Genomic DNA, 20,744 nt, shown 5'->3' on the forward strand with positions numbered 1-20,744 from the left:
TACTGTTTTTAATTATTATGTATACTTATAAAATTACTATTATGTTTAAAACATCTTATAAATTGTATTATCAACATTTTAACATAATACTTTGTTAAGATTTTACAATTTAATTATTAATGTAATTATTATTTCTTAAATTAATTTTAACTGAACTTTCCAACTTCTATAACGATATCTTTGGTAGGGTCATGATCCCAGTACTGTTAGGACTGCTCCCCATTCTAATCTTCCAAGCACTCTCTTCTCCTCTTCGTATCTGTATACTTTTTTTATTTATCACCTTCTACCATTCTCCGTAAAATCAGGAGGGAGAAATTGGAGAGAGAGACGCACACAGATTCCGTCGTTAATTGTCGCAGCAGCTTATGTCGTTATAATATCTTGACATCGAATACTGGATATTCTTGTGTGATTTTCACGCGTATGTTTCTCTTCAGTGATGGATTTGCGTTTTGTTTTGTTTGCGATCTTTTTGATTCTCAATGCGGCTTTTGTTTGTTCCACAGGTAGAAAAAATTCAAGATTATTGTAAATATTCGTTTCAAGTGTTACACATCGTCAGAATGACTGGATTATTTTACTTTGTTCGATATCACCAGCAAAGATATCATTTACACAAACATTTAATTTACAATATTTGATAATGTGTAACGTTTTCAAACATGTAATTTTAAGTTGTTCACAACATTATAAAAAATATTTGAATAAAACATTAAAATTGAAATTTCTACGCTGTAATTATGTTAAGGAATGTTACATTATAAAATAATAATTTAAAACAATTATAAAATACATCATTATATTTATAAAATCCACATATAATTATATGTATATATATACTTTTTTTACAAATGTTTATAATTTTTTATAACTTTTGATAAAATATTTTTTAGATGACTCGAAGAACAAGAAACAAAATTCAAACGATGTTCGGCTTAGTGCAAGTATCTTGAATAATTCTTTTCTGCAACAAGTGACAACAGAAAAGACAACGATAAGAAATAACGTAAACCGATTTTTTACTCCATCACAAACTTTTACTGTTAATACTAATTTCTTTCCTAGTTATCTTGATAATGATTTCCTTAATTCCATTCAAACCGATTCAAAAGGTCCTATTAGTTTGTCAATACCTAGTAATACACAATCTATTGGTTCTTCAAAACCTGGTACGACTACTTCTAAAGTTTATTCTGCTGACCAGATCTTTGATCCGTATTACATCAAATTCCCGACAAACTCGGCAGTGTCAGAACGTAGTAAGTAAAATCAAATATTTCAAGTAGGATTAAACAAATTTACGAACACAAAAATGTAAAAAACTAATATTTACTCGAGTTTACGTTTGTAATGTAACAGACCATGTGTCTAGATTCACTTTAGTCTGATAAATAATTCTTTTTTTTTTTATATATTCAACATGAATGATATAATTATTTGTAAAATAAATTTTAGAATGCGATGAATATGTAGAAGAAATTGTGGGATTGACCTGGATAACGCCTCTGACTGGTACGTCGTCGGGCGCAATTAAAGTGATTAAAAACTGCGATGGTACAGTGAATCAGTTGGTGGTTGGTGGCACCGAGGCCCGGGTCGGCGAGTTTCCTCACATGGTAGCTCTGGGCAAACCCACTCCCCAGTTTCAACTGAATTGCGGCGGCACGCTAATTTCTCATACCTGGGTACTTACCGCTGCGCATTGCACTCATGGGGGCAGGTACACTTCTTTCTTTCATTTTAAATTACTTAAGCATTCTGACAAAAAAGTCATTACCTATTGCTTTCCATTTGTCAGATCGACATCATATTGAATGCAACGATAGATCAATGAAAACTTCGAAATTCCAAAATATTCCTCAATTCCGTAATGTTCCTTTAAAAGACATATGACATATTTCATACCTTAAAAGAAATTTTTAAGATTTAGAAATCCATTGATTTTTATAATTTAAATATATTAGATATTGCGGATCAAATGATTTTATAAAATTGATTTTTGGAATAACTATCAAAATTAATTCGTTTATTGTATTTTCTTGCAGTGGTGGTGCAACTCACGCAAGGATAGGCTTCCATAAATTAACGGATAAAGATGGCATCATAATTCCTATCAAACGCACTCTAAGACACGAGGACTATAAGCCACCCGCGCTGTATGCGGACATAGGTCTGGTTGAGCTCGTGAGCCCCGTCAACTTTAGCAGATTTATTCGACCTGCGTGTCTTTATCAGAGCTATGATACCGTGCCTAGACAGGCTTGGGTTAGTGGTTGGGGCGTTGTTGAATTCAGTACGTAATCCAGTAATGCCTTATACGAAATCTCGCAAACTGTAGAATCGTAAAACTCAAAGAAAGAACCTTGTAAATTTAAATGTACAAGAACTTTTAATTTATTAAAAACTTCTACCAGAAATTGCTTCTAATAAATACGAAGCTTTTCATTATTAATTAAAGATTTGTAAGAATACCGATTTAAATTGAATTATGTGTTTTCAGGCGGAGAGGTGAGGAATGAACTGCTAAAAGCTCAACTAAATCTGGTAGACAATTTGGTGTGTACACAACAGCACAACAGTTCCCTAGCAGTTCCATATGGTGTTACACCGACTATGATTTGCGCTGGTGGTCAGAAAAACCCCGGTAAAAATATAAATCAAAGTTTAAATTGAATGCGTTAACGCTTCTTTTACATTTCATTGTTTCGATTTACGCTTCACAAAAGTTCCGTTTTAACGCTTCTATTATTCTCCCTTTACATTTGATTTTTATATTTTTACTAGGAATAGACGCTTGCCAAGGAGATTCTGGGGGTCCTCTACAAATAGTCCATCCTAGTAGTAAATGTCTTTTTCAAGTGATCGGTGTCACTAGCTTCGGTCAAGGTTGCGCAATGGGAATTCCTGGCGTTTATACTAGAGTGTCCCATTATCTTCAGTGGATCGAAGAAAATGTCTGGCCAGGAGAAGAATAACTTATTTGATTCTTACGAAAGGTATAAAAATCATCCTTTATTAAATTGTTAGCTAAATTAAAATATAATTAGTCATCAATTAGTAGCAAATAACTAGTCAAAAATGAATAAAGAATTTAAAAATTTGCAATTTTTTTATATTTATTATTTTGTAATTTCAGAAAAGTTAACTTGCTCTAATTATTGCCTATTGAGAGAATTAAAGATTGCAAATGACTGATTGAATATATTACTTCATTATCTATTGTACTGCAGTTGAATAGTCCGTAATTTTAACTAGAATATTGAAACATAAAACCGTGATTCTGATTAGAATATTAAAAAACTCATAATAGAAAATTGGTGAGTAAGTATGGATTATTATACTATGCGAGATTAGTATTAATCTTTTAAACTTTAAAAATCAAGACATTATACTATATACTATTGTAAATAGTTCGCCATGTAAGCCCATTGCCATAAAAGCTATAAATTAATGTAACTAAGATATGCCATCAGTCTCTTCAACAGCTAGTAAACATTATGACGATGAATTATATAAATTTTTTGACGATGAAAATAGTGAAAAATGTATTTCATAGTAATAAATAAATACGTACATTACGTTGACCATACAAAACCATCTTTATACAAACCATCTAATATCTGTTTTTATCCTAAGAATTTTTTCCAATTCTATTTGTTCGAAATTATGTATGTTTTAACAGAAGTATATATCAGACAGACAAGGAACCTAGAAAGATTAAAGATGACTACTGACTATCTATTGAAAATACATTAAATTTGAGAACAAATGTCGTTAGTTTAGTTATTCAGCTGCATGTTTTGTACATTGAATATTTTGCTAGAAGTATACTTTTTGCATAGTCGTCAATCTTAAAAAATAGAAACGGTCAGAAACAATCGTTTGGTACTTCTGTGTGTTAAGTAATTAAACTATCATCTATATCAAGAGATACAGTAGTGTTTTCTGACAAGTGTACATACATATAATACATGTAGCAAGATTATTCTTCGCATATAATCTATAACATTATAATTATTATACAAATCATTATTTTGAAAAATCCTTAGATTAATTACAAAATCATAATAGCTAAATTGATCATATCCTGAGTAAACTTAATCGATTTTTGATATTTTAGATTTAATTTATAAAAAAGGTGTTGTAAATGTCAAGCCGATTTCAGCCTATATGTATGAGTAAGAATTAGAAAGAAATTATTTTTTATAAAAACAAAAATATAATATTGATTTGTTGTGGATTTCCGAATTAAACAATTCATTTGTTATAATAAATCAAATAAAGATTTTTATTTTCTTGACAGCTAACGTTAGTCAGTGTTGCCACATTTTTGGCAAACTCGTATTATGTAAAAAGAATCCCAAAATTGTCATTGTTTGTTTATTAAATTATTTTGTTTAAATATTATATTCTTAATCACGAGTAGTAAGATTTTTTTCTAACAAACATAAATAGGCACCCATGTGCTAAAAAATAATGAAAACAATTCATTGTAGTATAAATAAATAATAAATTGTTTATAATTAATAATTTTATAAACTGTTATTATTAATTTTTATTATTTTTTATAGCAGCGCCAAGTTTTTCTTTTTAGTATTACATTTTTATAAGGAAAATTGAAGTTATTTATCATTACTTTTTAACATATTGGATTAATTGTGCAATTAATTTTGTAAGTATATTATATTGTTTGCGTACTTTTTTAAAACAATTATAATCTTTCTTGTATAACGTATATTATATCTTTTCTAATACTATTAAGCAGTTACACCATCCTGGTTTTCCACGCGTTTCTTTTCCTCTTTGAGTGCATCTCGATATTCATTGTTAAAGTTAAAAATTTATAAGATACGTTACATGTATTATAGATTTTCAGCACTGACTTTAAATATTGGAATGCAGCTTTTGTCTTTTTTTACTTTCTTTACCCAATAGTAAATAATTGTGTCAATTTTTATATGAAAGATAAAATGTTCATATTTAAAATATACTGTTTTTAATTATTATGTATACTTATAAAATTACTATTATGTTTAAAACATTTTATAAATTGTATTATCAACATTTTAACATATAATATTTTGTTAAGATTTTACAATTTAATTATTAATGTAATTATTATTTTTTAAATTAATTTTAACTAAACTTTCCAACTTCTATAACGATATCTTTGGTAGGGTCATGATCCCAGTACTGTTAGGACTGCTCCCCATTCTAATCTTCCAAGCACTCTCTTCTCCTCTTCGTATCTGTATACTTTTTTTATTTATCACCTTCTACCATTCTCCGTAAAATCAGGAGGGAGAAATTGGAGAGAGAGACGCACACAGATTTCGTCGTTAATCGTCGCAGCAGCTTATGTCGTTATAATATCTTGACATCGAATACTGGATATCCTTGTGTGATTTTCACGCGTATGTTTCTCTTCAGTGATGGATTTGCGTTTTGTTTTGTTTGCGATCTTTTTGATTCTCAATGCAGCTTTTGTTTGTTCCACAGGTAGAAAAAATTCAAGATTATTGTAAATATTCGTTTCAAGTGTTACACATCGTCAGAATGACTGGATTATTTTACTTTGTTCCATATCAGCAAAGATATCATTTACACAAACATTTAATTTACAATATTTGATAATGTGTAACGTTTTCAAACATGTAATTTTAAGTTGTTCACAACATTATAAAAAATATTTGAATAAAACATTAAAATTGAAATTTCTACGCTGTAATTATGTTAAGGAATGTTACATTATAAAATAATAATTTAAAACAATTATAAAATACATCATTATATTTATAAAATCCACATATAATTATATGTATATATATACTTTTTTTACAAATGTTTATAATTTTTTATAACTTTTGATAAAATATTTTTTAGATGACTCGAAGAACAAGAAACAAAATTCAAACGATGTTCGGCTTAGTGCAAGTATCTTGAATAATTCTTTTCTGCAACAAGTGACAACAGAAAAGACAACGATAAGAAATAACGTAAACCGATTTTTTACTCCATCACAAACTTTTACTGTTAATACTAATTTCTTTCCTAGTTATCTTGATAATGATTTCCTTAATTCCATTCAAACCGATTCAAAAGGTCCTATTAGTTTGTCAATACCTAGTAATACACAATCTATTGGTTCTTCAAAACCTGGTACGACTACTTCTAAAGTTTATTCTGCTGACCAGATCTTTGATCCGTATTACATCAAATTCCCGACAAACTCGGCAGTGTCAGAACGTAGTAAGTAAAATCAAATATTTCAAGTAGGATTAAACAAATTTACGAACACAAAAATGTAAAAAACTAATATTTACTCGAGTTTACGTTTGTAATGTAACAGACCATGTGTCTAGATTCACTTTAGTCTGATAAATAATTCATTTTTTTTTATATCTTCAACATGAATGATATAATTATTTGTAAAATAAATTTTAGAATGCGATGAATATGTAGAAGAAATTGCGGGATCGACCTGGATAACGCCTCTGACTGGTACGTCGTCGGGCGCAATTAAAGTGATTAAAAACTGCGACGGTACAGTGAATCAGTTGGTGGTTGGAGGCACCGAGGCCCGGGTCGGCGAGTTTCCTCACATGGTAGCTCTAGGCAAACCCACTCCCCAGTTCCAACTGAATTGCGGCGGCACGCTAATTTCTCATACCTGGGTACTTACCGCTGCGCATTGCACTCATGGGGGCAGGTACACTTCTTTCTTTTATTTTAAATTACTTAAGCATTCTGACAAAAAAGTCATTACCTATTGCTTTCCATTTGTCAGATCGACATCATATTGAATGCAACGATAGATCAATAAAAACTTCGAAATTCCAAAATATTCCTCAATTCCGTAATGTTCCTTTAAAAGACATATGACATATTTCATACCTTAAAAGAAATTTTTAAGATTTAGAAATCCATTGATTTTTATAATTTAAATATATTAGATATTGCGGATCAAATGATTTTATAAAATTGATTTTTGGAATAACTATCAAAATTAATTCTTTTATTGTATTTTCTTGCAGTGGTGGTGCAACTCACGCAAGGATAGGCTTCCATAAATTAACGGATAAAGATGGCATCATAATTCCTATCAAACGCACTCTAAGACACGAGGACTATAAGCCACCCGCGCTGTATGCGGACATAGGTTTGGTTGAGCTCGTGAGCACCGTCAACTTTAGCAGACTTATTCGACCTGCGTGTCTTTATCAGAGCTATGATACCGTGCCTACACAAGCTTGGATTAGTGGTTGGGGCGTTGTTGAATTCAGTACGTAATCCAGTAATGTCTCATACGTAATCTCGCAAACTGTAGAATCATAGAACTCAAAGAAAGAACCTTGTAAATTTAAATGTACAAGAACTTTTAATTGATTGAAAACTTCTGTCAGAACTGCTTGTAATAAATACTTTTCATTATTAATTAAAAATTTGTAAGAATACCGATTTTAATTGAATTATGTGTTTTCAGGCGGAGAGGTGAGCAATGAACTGCTAAAAGCTCAACTAAATCTGGTAGACAATTTGATGTGTACACAACAGCACAACAGTTCCCTAGCAGCTCCATATGGTGTTAAACCGACTATGATTTGCGCTGGTGGTCAGAAAAACCCCGGTAAAAATATAAATCAAAGTTTAAATTGAATGCGTTAACGCTTCTTTTACATTTCATTGTTTCGATTTACGCTTCATAAAAGTTCCGTTTTAACGCTTCTATTATTCTCTCTTTACATTTAATTTTTATATTTTTACTAGGAATAGACGCTTGCCAAGGAGATTCTGGGGGTCCTCTACAAATAATCCATCCTAGTAGTAAATGTCTTTTTCAAGTGATCGGTGTCACTAGCTTCGGTCAAGGTTGCGGAATGGGAATTCCTGGCATTTATACTAAAGTGTCCCATTATCTTCAGTGGATCGAAGAAAATGTCTGGCCAGGAGAAGAATAACTTATTTGATTTTTACGAAAGGTATAAAAATCATCCTTTATTAAATTGTTAGCTAAATTAAAATATAATTAGTCATCAATTAGTTAGTAAATAACTAGTCAGAAATGAATAAAGAATTTAAAAATTTGCAATGTTTTTATATTTATTATTTTGTAATTTCAGAAAAGTTAACTTGCTCTAATTATTGCCTATTGAAAGAATTAAAGATTGCAAATGACTGATTGAATATATTACTTCATTATCTATTGTACTGCAGTTGAATAGTCTGTAATTTTAACTAGAATATTGAAACATAAAACCGTGATTCTGATTAGAATATTAAAAAACTCATAATAGAAAATTGGTGAGTAAGTATGGATTATTATACTATGCGAGATTAGTATTAATCTTTTAAACTTTAAAAATCAAGACATTATACTATATACTATTGTAAATAGTTCGCCATGTAAGCCCATTGCCATAAAAGCTATAAATTAATGTAACTAAGATATGCCATCAGTCTCTTCAACAGCTAGTAAACATTATGACGATAAATTATATAAATTTTTTGACGATGAAAATAGTGAAAAATGTATTTCATAGTAATAAATAAATACGTACATTACGTTGACCATACAAAACCATCTTTATACAAACCATCTAATATCTGTTTTTATCCTAAGAATTTTTTCCAATTCTATTTGTTCGAAATTATGTATGTTTTAACAGAAGTATATATCAGACAGACAAGGAACCTAGAAAGATTAAAGATGACTACTGACTATCTATTGAAAATACATTAAATTTGAGAACAAATGTCGTTAGTTTAGTTATTCAGCTGCATGTTTTGTACATTGAATATTTTGCTAGAAGTATACTTTTTGCATAGTCGTCAATCTTAAAAAATAGAAACGGTCAGAAACAATCGTTTGGTACTTCTGTGTGTTAAGTAATTAAACTATCATCTATATCAAGAGATACAGTAGTGTTTTCTGACAAGTGTACATACATATAATACATGTAGCAAGATTATTCTTCGCATATAATCTATAACATTATAATTATTATACAAATCATCATTTTGAAAAATCCTTAGATTAATTACAAAATCATAATAGCTAAATTGATCATATCCTGAGTAAACTTAATCGATTTTTGATATTTTAGATTTAATTTATAAAAAAGGTGTTGTAAATGTCAAGCCGATTTCAGCCTATATGTATGAGTAAGAATTAGAAAGAAATTATTTTTTATAAAAACAAAAATATAATATTGATTTGTTGTGGATTTCCGAATTAAACAATTCATTTGTTATAATAAATCAAATAAAGATTTTTATTTTCTTGACAGCTAACGTTAGTCAGTGTTGCCACATTTTTGGCAAACTCGTATTATGTAAAAAGAATCCCAAAATTGTCATTGTTTGTTTATTAAATTATTTTGTTTAAATATTATATTCTTAATCACGAGTAGTAAGATTTTTTTCTAACAAACATAAATAGGCACCCATGTGCTAAAAAATAATGAAAACAATTCATTGTAGTATAAATAAATAATAAATTGTTTATAATTAATAATTTTATAAACTGTTATTATTAATTTTTATTATTTTTTATAGCAGCGCCAAGTTTTTCTTTTTAGTATTACATTTTTATAAGGAAAATTGAAGTTATTTATCATTACTTTTTAACATATTGGATTAATTGTGCAATTAATTTTGTAATTATATTATATTGTTTGCGTACTTTTTTAAAACAATTATAATCTTTCTTGTATAACGTATATTATATCTTTTCTAATACTATTAAGCAGTTACACCATCCTGGTTTTCCACGCGTTTCTTTTCCTCTTTGAGTGCATCTCGATATTCATTGTTAAAGTATAAATTTTTAACTTTAACAATGAATATCGAGATGCACTCAAAGAGGAAAAGAAACGCGTCGAAAACCAGGATGGTGTAACTGCCTATATAGATTTTCAGCACTGACTTTAAATATTGGAATTCAGTTTTTGTCTCTTTTTACTTCCTTTACCCATCATCTTCTCCTTTTTCTGTAAAATTATGGGAGGGGAGAGATAGGAGAGGGAGACGCAAATTCCATCGCTGTTAATCGTCGCAGTAGCTGACCTCCATCGTCAAATGTTCGTCGAATACTGAATATCCTTGTGTATTTTACGTGTTTCTATTTAATAATGAATTTTTGTTTTGACTTGGTTGCAATTTTCTTGATCCTTAATGTTGCCTCTGTTCAATCAACAGGTAAAAAAATTTAATATTATCGTTATTGATCATTTCAAATATTGCTCATGGGACAATTAAGTTTCGATTATTTTGCGTTGTCAAATATTGTTGTGATCGTTATTATTTATGGTATTACGGTTGTTATTATTAAATCCAAAAAAATCTATACATATCAAAAAATTACATAAAAAGGAAATGGATATTTAAATAAGAGACATCTGTGTAAGGAAAGTTTCTAAATTCTTTGATTCTGTTATTTAAATTCTCTTAAAATATGTATTTGTTTTAAAATTTTTGTATTGTTAAATTTAAATTCTAAGAATTTATTCTGTAAATTAATCTAAAAAAGGAAAAATATATATATGCAGTAAGTTAATGTAGAGGAGATAATATGTAGATATACAATTATATATTATATATTTAGAATACTTAGAAAAATTTCTATATTTTTCTATAATTTTTAATTTATGTTTTAGATAATGATTCTTCAAAGAAAAAGAACTCAAATAAAGTTCAACATAGTTCAGATATCTTGAACAATCGTTTCTTGCAATCGTCAAGCGGCAACGAAAATGGAAACCTATTGTTGTTAAACTACTTTGCATCACAGGCATCCGATATAGTCTTTCCTGATAATAACTATAATCCCTTTCCTCCGAGTAATTCAAACCCATTCTTGTTAGATGACTTTACATCACAAGGTTCCGATATAGTCTTTCCTGATTATGATTATAATCCGTCTTCTAATAGTAATAAGAATCCTTTCGTGAACTGTATTAAAATCAATACAAAAGTTAATACAAAGTTAGAACTCAATAAAGAAATTAATACTCCTGTTACACAGAGATCTTATCTACCACCATTACCTTATTGTCATACATCTGCATCTAATACACCTGTACCAGCATTTACTAATCCAGTCCCATTTCATAATAATTCTACGACATCTCGTACTACGACCTCTACTTCTCCTAAAACTCAAATTCCTCCAATTTTAAGCTTATCGCCGCAAAATCTATCGTTACCTGTGGGAACGGTATCAGAACGCAGTAAGTATTGTGTATCATTTCAAAAACTTGTAGAACAATTTTCTAAATATAAAGGTAGCATTGTAGTACACACACAACAATGATAAGATATAAAAATTTAAGAATCTAATCCTTATAAAGATGTAATACTGAGCAATATTAAATTGGCCAGTAAATTAGTGCTTGTTTTAAGTATTAAAATCACTGCTGTTAGTACTTTTAATACTCAAAATAATTAATAATTGCTGGCTAATTTAATACTGATGCTTAGTGTTTACATTTTTATAAGAGAAGAATTTACGCAAGTACATAGTCGTAATGTAAAAACAGACATTTATAAATCTGATGTATAATTTATTTTTTATATAAGTATTGAGCATTAATCATAACAATATCTATAAAATAAATTTCAGAGTGTGAGAAATATGTGAACGAAGTTACGGGCACATCTTCGGAAACGTCTACTACTAGTTCATCGTCGAACGTGATCACGATTAGTGCTTGCGATAGATATAGCTTAGTAACCTTCGGTATCACAGTGGTCGGTGGCACTGAGGCTTTGGTCGGCGAGTTTCCTCATATGGTCGCCCTAGGTAAACGCAATCCCAACGGATTCACTCTGATGTGCGGCGGTACACTGATTTCGCATACCTGGGTACTATCCGCTGCGCATTGCACTCATGGACCAAAGTACGCTATATAAATATTTTTTTCACTTTTGCTTTAAGGCATTTAAAAATTCCGATAATAAAAATTCATTTCTTTCGTTTTTTGCTAGTAATCTTATTAAATGCAAAGATATTATAAATCGGATGAAACCTCGAAGTTAGAAAATATTCAAGCCTAATTCCGTTACTGTCTCTTCTATACGACACGATATATTCTATATCTTAAGTGAAAAAGTTATAGAATGTTAGAAGTGTAATTTAATTCTGTAATTTAAATATATTAGAAATTGAAGATTTAATCTAAAATGTATGAAATTGATCTCGCAGTTATTTATCTGATAACTCTAACAAATCTAATCTTTTTTAAATCTAATATATTCTTATAGTGGCGGTCCAAATGAAGCAAAGATAGGCTATCACAAATTAACAGACAAGACAGGCATCAAGATTGCCATCAAAAATATTATAAGACATCCGAATTACAATCCACCCACGCTATATAACGACATAGCTCTGATACAGCTCGAGAACGCTGTCAAGTTTAACACATCCATACGACCTGCGTGTCTCTTTCAGCAACACAATACCGTGCCTACACGAGTTTGGATTAGCGGCTGGGGTGTTACTGAATTCAGTATGTAATCCGATAATTTCTTGCACAAAACTTGCATGTTACAAAATAGTAGAATTTAAAGAAAAATTGATAAAATTAAATGCATTAAAAAATTTAAATGTCTATAAGAGGAGGACTCTGCAGTTATAAAAAAAACTTCTATCAAGAGATTCCCGTAATAGATGCAAATTTTTTTTTCATAAAAGTTGAGTATTTATCCAAAGAGCAATAAAGTACAGATTTAAATTAAATTATATACTTTTAGGTGGAGAAGTAAGCAATGGATTGCAAAAGGCTCAATTGGATCTGATAGACAATTCGTTATGTACAGCAAAATACACTAGTTATAGAGAAGTTCCGCAGGGTATCATGTCGAATATGATTTGTGCTGGCGATTCTAGTACCTGGTCCAAGGATACTTGCCAAGGAGATTCCGGTGGTCCTCTGCAAGTAATACATCCTGATAATCCTTGCGTCTACCAAGTAATGGGTATCACCAGCTTTGGTCAAGGCTGCGCAACTACTGAAGTCCCTGGAGTTTATACTAGAGTATCCCATTACCTTCAATGGATTGAAGAGATTGTCTGGCCAAAAGAACAAGATTCGTAATTTATTCAACTTTTACGAAAAGTAAAAAATCTTTTTTCTTCATTCTACTTGACTATTAATTCTTACACGAGTCATCAGTTAGTTATCAAATAACTAATTAGTTAAATTAATTAAGGTCTGAATAATTTATGGCATTTCTAAATTTTTTTGTTTAATATTTTATAGTGATTTTTATTTGCCTATAAAAATAATTTTGTGGACAGAAGAATAATTTTAACAGAAATAAAATATGCCACTATTTTCTATTACAATGATGAACATTTAAGTATATTATGAGGCTAATATTAAACAAATGTTTTGACGATAAAAAATATAACAATATATTTGACAAAATATCAATAAATTCTCATATAAACATAATTTTCAATAGTCGTTATTATTTTTCTACTTCTTTTTTAAATCGGTCATATTTATGTTAAATAAAAATGTATTGCTAAACTTTATTGGCAATAAAAACTTATCGCGGATAATTAGTGGGATTTAATTGTATTACTATTCTACAATGATTTATGGAAACGAACGCGGAATATTTTCACAATTGATGTATGTTTAAAAATTTATTTGAAAAAAATGAAATTTAATCTAAACAATTTTCAAAATCACCGCTGATAAGTACCGCTATTGATAATTTTGGTTTCAGATTAACAAGATCTTTCTGAACTTCGACAGATCTTAGTAGTAAAAAAGCAGAATGGTTATCAACTGTCTTACTGTATAGGTGTCATTTGTAGATCGTCAATCCTTATCCGCAGAATGGGTCAACGATTTCATCGGATTTAAGTCCTGGTGACTTATCAGACCACATTTATGATATGTCTATAATACTTAAGTAAGTCTTTAGGCGTGGGAAATTGACCTATTATACTAATATGAGAAGAATAATCGAGTATGATTACTCAATTTTATACGGTATAAGGCTTATTACATTTATTGTAGACGGAGCTTGCATGACGAGAGACGCACCTATATTTATTATCGGAAAAACGCATAAGATTATGTAAATCTCTTACGTGTTACTTGGTCTTATTCATAACATTGAGGAAGTGCACAAAGAAGCATTTTACCTATAATTGACTTACTCATCGCTTAGCTTTTACATCAACTGCAGAACAGTTATTTTATACAACTTGTTTGTGAAAGATTGGAGATGTATTTCGTTGCACTGTTGTCTGCGCGGAACTTACTGAAAATGGAAACCAATAAATTTATTATACATTGACTTTGTTATAAATTGATTCGATTTGGTTTCGATCACTGGCTTACCTTTCTCTTATTTTTTCAATATCTTTTTATTTTACATATTTTTATGTAAAGTAATAACTGTTTTATCTGTTTTAATTATTAGAATTATAAATTATCCAGTTTGATCGATAGACGATCAGTATGCTCTTGATAATTATCCTGTATGAATATTGTCTGCATATATTTCTCCTCTTCTTTTTCTTATTTTATTATATTTTTTTATGTTACAAGAAAAGAAGAAGCTTTATATTTTTAAAACAAATTTAACTATTATATTAAATTAAATTAAATAAGCAATTAATATTCCATAAAAATATAAGATTAAAAATTAAAATTAAGTCTTTCACTAATTCTGTTACTAAATACGTATTCTAAAAAAAATGTATCATTAATATAATAATTAACTATATCAACTTTATAAATAATAAAGAAGTCGTTATATTTAAATGTGTTGATTATAATTTATGTATTTTAATCATATTTTACACACAATGTAGAATCGATGTAAAAACAGCTAGGAAGTCCCCCAAAACCCGAGAGGGAGGAGTAAATAAACAAACTTACTTTACTAATTATATTTTACAAAATTATTATTCTAAATGTATTCTAAATTGTATTTTTTTAAAAATTGTATCACATTTTTACAAAAATATAATAATTTATACTTCTAAGATTTTTATCATTTAATTTAATTTTTAGTATAATTAACTTCGTGTTTTATTATCTGCATCTGATTTTTTTACATTAACGTTAATCTCTTCAATCTCTTTAATCTCTTTAATGGAATTATCACCTCAATATTGTTAAAATCGTTTACCATTCTGATTTTGGCAGAGAGACACATGCAGATTCCACTGCTGCGCACCTCGCTGCAGCAGCTTATCTTCATTGTCAAATTTCTATGCGTTGATATCAAATACTGATTATCCTGGTACATCTTTCACGCGTTTTTCTTCAGTAATGGATTTTTATTTCATCTTGGTTGCGATCTTCATTATCCTTGATGTGGTCTCTGTCTGGTCCACAGATAGAAAAAATTCAGAATTATCATTGGTAATCATTTTAAGTGCTACTTATTGCCATGACAACTAGATTATTTTACAGTTTTTAGATAGTTATTAATAAATATGAATGTCGTATTATTGTATTATCGTTGTGAAATAATTTTCAGGAAACAAGATAACGTCAAACAATATTTTAACGTTTTATTGAAATTAAAGACGTCGTTATTTGTCAGTACCTTGTTTGCTGGATTGTTATTTGTTGTATGTGGATAGTATTATCAAACTCAAATATATTTATGTATATTTATTAGATAGCGATATCTGTATAGTTGTAAATATGATTTTTAAAATCTTTGATACTGATATTTGCTTTTTTGAAACTTTTACATCATAAAATTTTTATATTGGCAAATTGAATGCTAAGAATTTATATTGTAAATTAATGTACATAAAAAGAATAAGAATATATTTATATACATAAAGTAATATAAATTAAACAATATAATATACAATTGTACATATTTATAGAAAGCTTTTCTACAATTATTATAGTATATTTTTACTTGTATATCTTTTAGACAATGGCTCTTTGAAGAACAAAAATAAAAATTTATACTTGCCAAATAACAATTCATTACAACTTAATATCAGTATAGTCTTTTCTGATCGGAATAATAACTCTCAGATTAATCTCTCTTTTAAGCCTTCATTCTTGTCAAATGGTTTTACATCACAAGCATCCGATATAATCGTTCCTGACAACAATTTCTTTCGCAATGATAATAAAAATCCTTCACAAAGCTCATCACCAAAGCCTACTATACAGAGATTACCTTCCACACCACGACCATATTATCGTACATCAGCATCTAATACAATACTACCTACATCAGTATTTACTACTTCAGTTCCATTTCATAAAGATTTTATAATATCTTTTTCACCGACTTCTCCTCAATCGCTAATCTCAAGCTTACCTAATACACCAGAATCTACATCAGCATTTACTAGTTCAGCTCCATTTCATAAAGATTTTACATCTCGTCCGTTTACTTCTCCTAAATCGCCAATCTTAATAAGGCGATTACCATTAAAGGATTTTTTATCTATTAAAACAACAAATCACTAAAAACGATTTCAGAACGCAGTAAGTAAAGTACGATTATATATTTTAAGAGCTTATAGAATAAAAAAATGTAAAAATAGAAAAGTAATGTACTAGCAAAATATTGTGCAGTAGAAGATATAAAAATCTAAATGAGTGTATCTAAGAACTCGAGCACACATTTATAAAATATTCACCATTTTAGACATCTGAACGATTACCATTTTAATCATCTGAATGATTCATTTTTCCTTGTACAGAGTAAGGAAAAAGTATTAGGTTGTAAGATTTCAATAAATGCATCAAATGGCGATATTTATTTTATTTTAAGCGCAAGTACGGAAAAACTCAAATGTGTATTATTTTTTTATTTATTTGTTGAAATCTTACAATTTTTATGTAAAACATTTTTTTCTTAAATACCACGTACGATTTCGATATATTTTATTGACTGATTTTATTCTTCTTACTTTTTCTCACTCAACAATAGTAATAATATCTATATATAATAAATATATCTATAAAATAAATTTCATAGAGTGTGATGAATATGTGGAGGAAATTACGGGTACGCCCTCGATAACAACTACGACTAGTTCATCGTCAGAAAAAACATTGCAGTTGATATTTAATCCTTCCGACACTATGTTAGGTTCAAATTACTTGGTATTACCTTTCGAACCACGGTGGTCGGAGGTACCGCTATTGTTGGTGAGTTTTCTCACATGGTCGCTCTGGGCAGACGCAATTCTGACGAATTCATTCTGACATGCGGTGGCACGCTGATTTCGCATACCTGGGTACTATCCGCTGCGCATTGCACTCATGGACCAAAGTATACTTCTGCCATTTTTTAAATCTTAAACCATTTATAAATGCACTGAAGAAAAAAAAAACTTTTAAAGTTAATTATATTTTTATATACACAATCATAAAACTTACAAAATATTAAAACGCGAAGATATTCTTTAAGACTAATTTCATAGTATTTCTTCGACGTAACATAACATATATTTTACATTTTAAAAAAATTATGAAATTTTAAAAATCCAGTTTTGTAGTTTAAACATATTAAAAATTTTGAGTTTAATAAAATTTCCAATTTATATTTATAGGATAATTAACAAAATCAATCCTTTCCAATATATCTTCTTGCAGTGGTAGTCCAACTGATGCAAGAATAGGCTATCATAAATTAACAGACAAGACAGGCATCACGGTTTCCATCAAGGATACTATAAGACATAAGGACTATAATACACCCAAGCTATATGCCGACGTAGCTCTAGTATTACTTATGAACGCAATCTCATTTAGTACATCCATACGACCTGCGTCTTTTTCAGCAATATGATACCGTGCCTTCAAGTTTTTTAATTACTGGTTGGAGTCTCACTGCATTCGGTAAGTAACCAGTAATTAAATAACAAGAAAAAAATGTAATGGATAGTAAAGCTAAATCGATTAAAAAATTTAAATGTTTAAGGGCTTTACATTTATTAAGAATTTTTACTAAACATTTTTAGAGAATTCCTAATACATGCAAAACCTTTTATGAGGATTATTAAACCTTTGTTATGAGAATTACAGATTTGAATACGTTAAGAATATTGACTTAAATTATATGCATTCAGATGGAGATCTGAGCGATACATTGCAAAAAGCTAAACTGGATCTACTAGACAATTCGTTATGTACACTAAAATACAACAATTCTATTCAAGTTCCACACAATATCACAACAAGTATGCTTTGTGCTGGCGATCTTATTAACAACTGGTCCAAGGACTCCTGCCAAGGAAATATCGGTGGTCCTCTGCAAATAGTCCATGAAATCCATTCTGCTAAAATTTGCATCTATCAAGTAATAGGTATCACCAGCTTCGATCAAACCTGTGCTACAAGTCCTGGCGTTTATACTAGAGTGTCCCATTATCTTCAGTGGATCGAAGAGAATGTCTGGCCAAGGATAATAATTACAATTTATTCGCCCTTTATGAAAGATATAAAAAACATTCTTTATTAAATTGTATAATACTATAAATCAAGTTTTAAACTTAATTATCAGTTAGTTATCCCATGTAAGTCCATCGCCGTAAGGACCATAAATTGATGGGAATAAAATACGCCACCAGCTCCTGCAACAGCAAATATTTAATACATTTAAAGAATAATATTAAATACATTTTTTAATAATACAACAATGCAAAAATAATACATGTGACAAAATGCCAAAAATAGATACTAAACAAATTTTTTTTCAGTGATTACTTTTTTTTTTAATCAAAATCATTTTCATGTTAAAATTGAATAAATATGTGCAAATTGAAAAGAATGCTTTTAGTATAATCAACATATTAAGTAATGTATAAAATTTAATTAATCTTGTAAAGTTTAATTCTTTTAATTATCATCTCTGGCTAAAAATTTTGTGTACGCAAAATTATTGTATAAATTATGAATCATTATTATTATCCTCAGCTTCAGTAAGGACTGTGGATTGATCGACATCCCTGGTGTTTATATCAGACTCTCCCATTATCTCCCATGGATTGAAGAGAATGTCTGGCCCCAAGGATAATAAGTTTATTTGACTTTTATTAAGGAAAGAAACAAGAAATATTTTTTTATTAAATGGTATTAGCTAAATCAAGTCTTACATAATTAGTCATTACTTGTTAGGTAATTAGCCAGTCAAATTAATTTAAGATTAAAAAATTCATAGCATTTGCAAGTTTCTTCTTTTCATTATTTTATAACATGACATTTATTTATCTTATATGAGAATAATTTTGAAATTTTTAAGAAAAGTTTATTTACTTTAAATATTGTTTATTTAAAAAATTATAGATAATTAATTAAAATAATGCGATTAAGATAATGCAATACAGTTTGCAATTTGGACTAGAATACTGAAATAAAAAAATAAAATAATCACAAAGAAATCTGAATTAATATAAAATATAGAATTGATGTTGACTTTCTGATTTTCAAAATTAAGAGATTTAAGATTTGAACATAGTTAATGAATAGTTTTTGATGAAAACTCATGTAAGGATCGTAAATTAGAGATCATAGATAAGGAAATAAATATGCCATCAAATTCTACAATAAAAAAGACTTAAGTACAATATAAGAATAAAATTTTTGAGAATAATGTAAAAATAATATATTATACATAATTGGGTGAAGTATTAATTTAGGATTTAATAATCTTTTAATAAAAGTGATAAAAACTTACCAAATAACTGTGTTAATTATTTACAGATTGCTTTTATGTTGTGCCACTTATATATCTAATTTTATATAAACTTCATTAAACAGCCTCATATAATCTAGAATTAGAAATAATATTAGTGCAGCAACACACCATCTCACTATCGATATTAAGCAGTCCAATAGATCTTTTTTTATTTCTTCGTTTAGATCTTTGACTCTGGATATATCTAAATATTTACAAATAAATAAGTAAACAAAAACCGTTATCAAATAAATAATTACAATTAAACGTACCAGTTGCCATTTTGTTGGCCTTTTTCAGAGAGGAACCTGAGAGCGGCTAACGAGTCACCACCACCACACTTCTTTGTAATGACTTATGGCTCCCCTTGAATCCCTCCTCTAAGATACTGGCAATACTGGGATACTGGCAGATACTGGGCTGTACTGGGCTGCGTTTCCGTTTCAACGCATGATGCGCATAATGCATTGTTCATCCTTGTTTAACGCAGTTTAACGTTTGACAAACAATAAGGATGAACGATGCATCATGCGTATTATACGTGAAACGGAACGCACCCCAGGTTGCCAACAGTTGAAAAAAAAGATAGCTAACCAGTATCTTAAAAAAAACTAGATAATAGCTAAATTAACGGCAAGGAAAAGATAATATAGCTATAGATAATAGCTAAAATTTAATCCGAAGTCTATTATTATAAGTTTATTATTATAAGTGATCTGTTATTATATTAACAATATTTTTAAAAGAGTAAAAATGAGGAAAGTGAACTTTTTTCAAGCTTTTTAGATCTGTACTAATAAATGTACTTATTTAATTTTTAATCTAAATTGTGTATTTTTGTTACATAATATAACTAATCATACTAGAGAGAGACTTTGTGTGCTTTCCAGCAAGGCACAGTGTAACACAGTGTCCACTAGTGTGAGTGAGACACACTGATATGTTCTTTCTCACACTAATAGACTGTGTTACACTGTGTCTTGCTGGAAAGCACACTTTATGAAGTTGTAAGTCGTAAGATATTAACCAATCACATTTGAATTTAAAGAAGA

At 29.1% G+C, this 20,744-nt stretch overlaps 2 protein-coding genes and 1 pseudogene across 2 annotated transcripts; all 3 read left to right on the forward strand.

Moving 5' to 3' along the window:
- Positions 1-109: 109 nt before the first annotated feature.
- Positions 110-14,914, forward strand: LOC118645583. Its single transcript, XM_036286960.1, has 16 exons — positions 110-509; positions 897-1,262; positions 1,459-1,723; positions 2,049-2,296; positions 2,504-2,647; positions 2,788-2,976; positions 5,887-6,252; positions 6,448-6,712; positions 7,038-7,285; positions 7,487-7,630; positions 7,771-7,872; positions 10,066-10,200; positions 10,659-11,231; positions 11,624-11,900; positions 12,265-12,512; positions 12,757-14,914. Exons 1-16 carry the CDS (start codon positions 443-445, stop codon positions 13,098-13,100), a joined length of 3,981 nt encoding a protein of 1,326 aa, XP_036142853.1. The 5' UTR covers positions 110-442; the 3' UTR covers positions 13,101-14,914.
- Positions 5,083-8,581, forward strand: LOC118645465 (serine protease snake-like). The gene is made up of 7 exons (XM_036286533.1): positions 5,083-5,502; positions 5,887-6,252; positions 6,448-6,712; positions 7,038-7,285; positions 7,487-7,630; positions 7,771-7,982; positions 8,124-8,581. The coding sequence occupies exons 1-6, from the start codon at positions 5,436-5,438 to the stop codon at positions 7,959-7,961; spliced, it is 1,281 nt and encodes a 426-aa protein (XP_036142426.1). The 5' UTR covers positions 5,083-5,435; the 3' UTR covers positions 7,962-7,982; positions 8,124-8,581.
- Positions 14,915-17,577: 2,663 nt separating the features above from the next.
- LOC118645584 lies at positions 17,578-18,590 on the forward strand (annotated as a pseudogene).
- Positions 18,591-20,744: the final 2,154 nt, after the last annotated feature.

This window comes from Monomorium pharaonis, chromosome 5 (assembly GCF_013373865.1).
Source record: "Monomorium pharaonis isolate MP-MQ-018 chromosome 5, ASM1337386v2, whole genome shotgun sequence".
In the NCBI taxonomy this organism is placed as follows: Eukaryota; Metazoa; Arthropoda; class Insecta; order Hymenoptera; family Formicidae; genus Monomorium; species Monomorium pharaonis.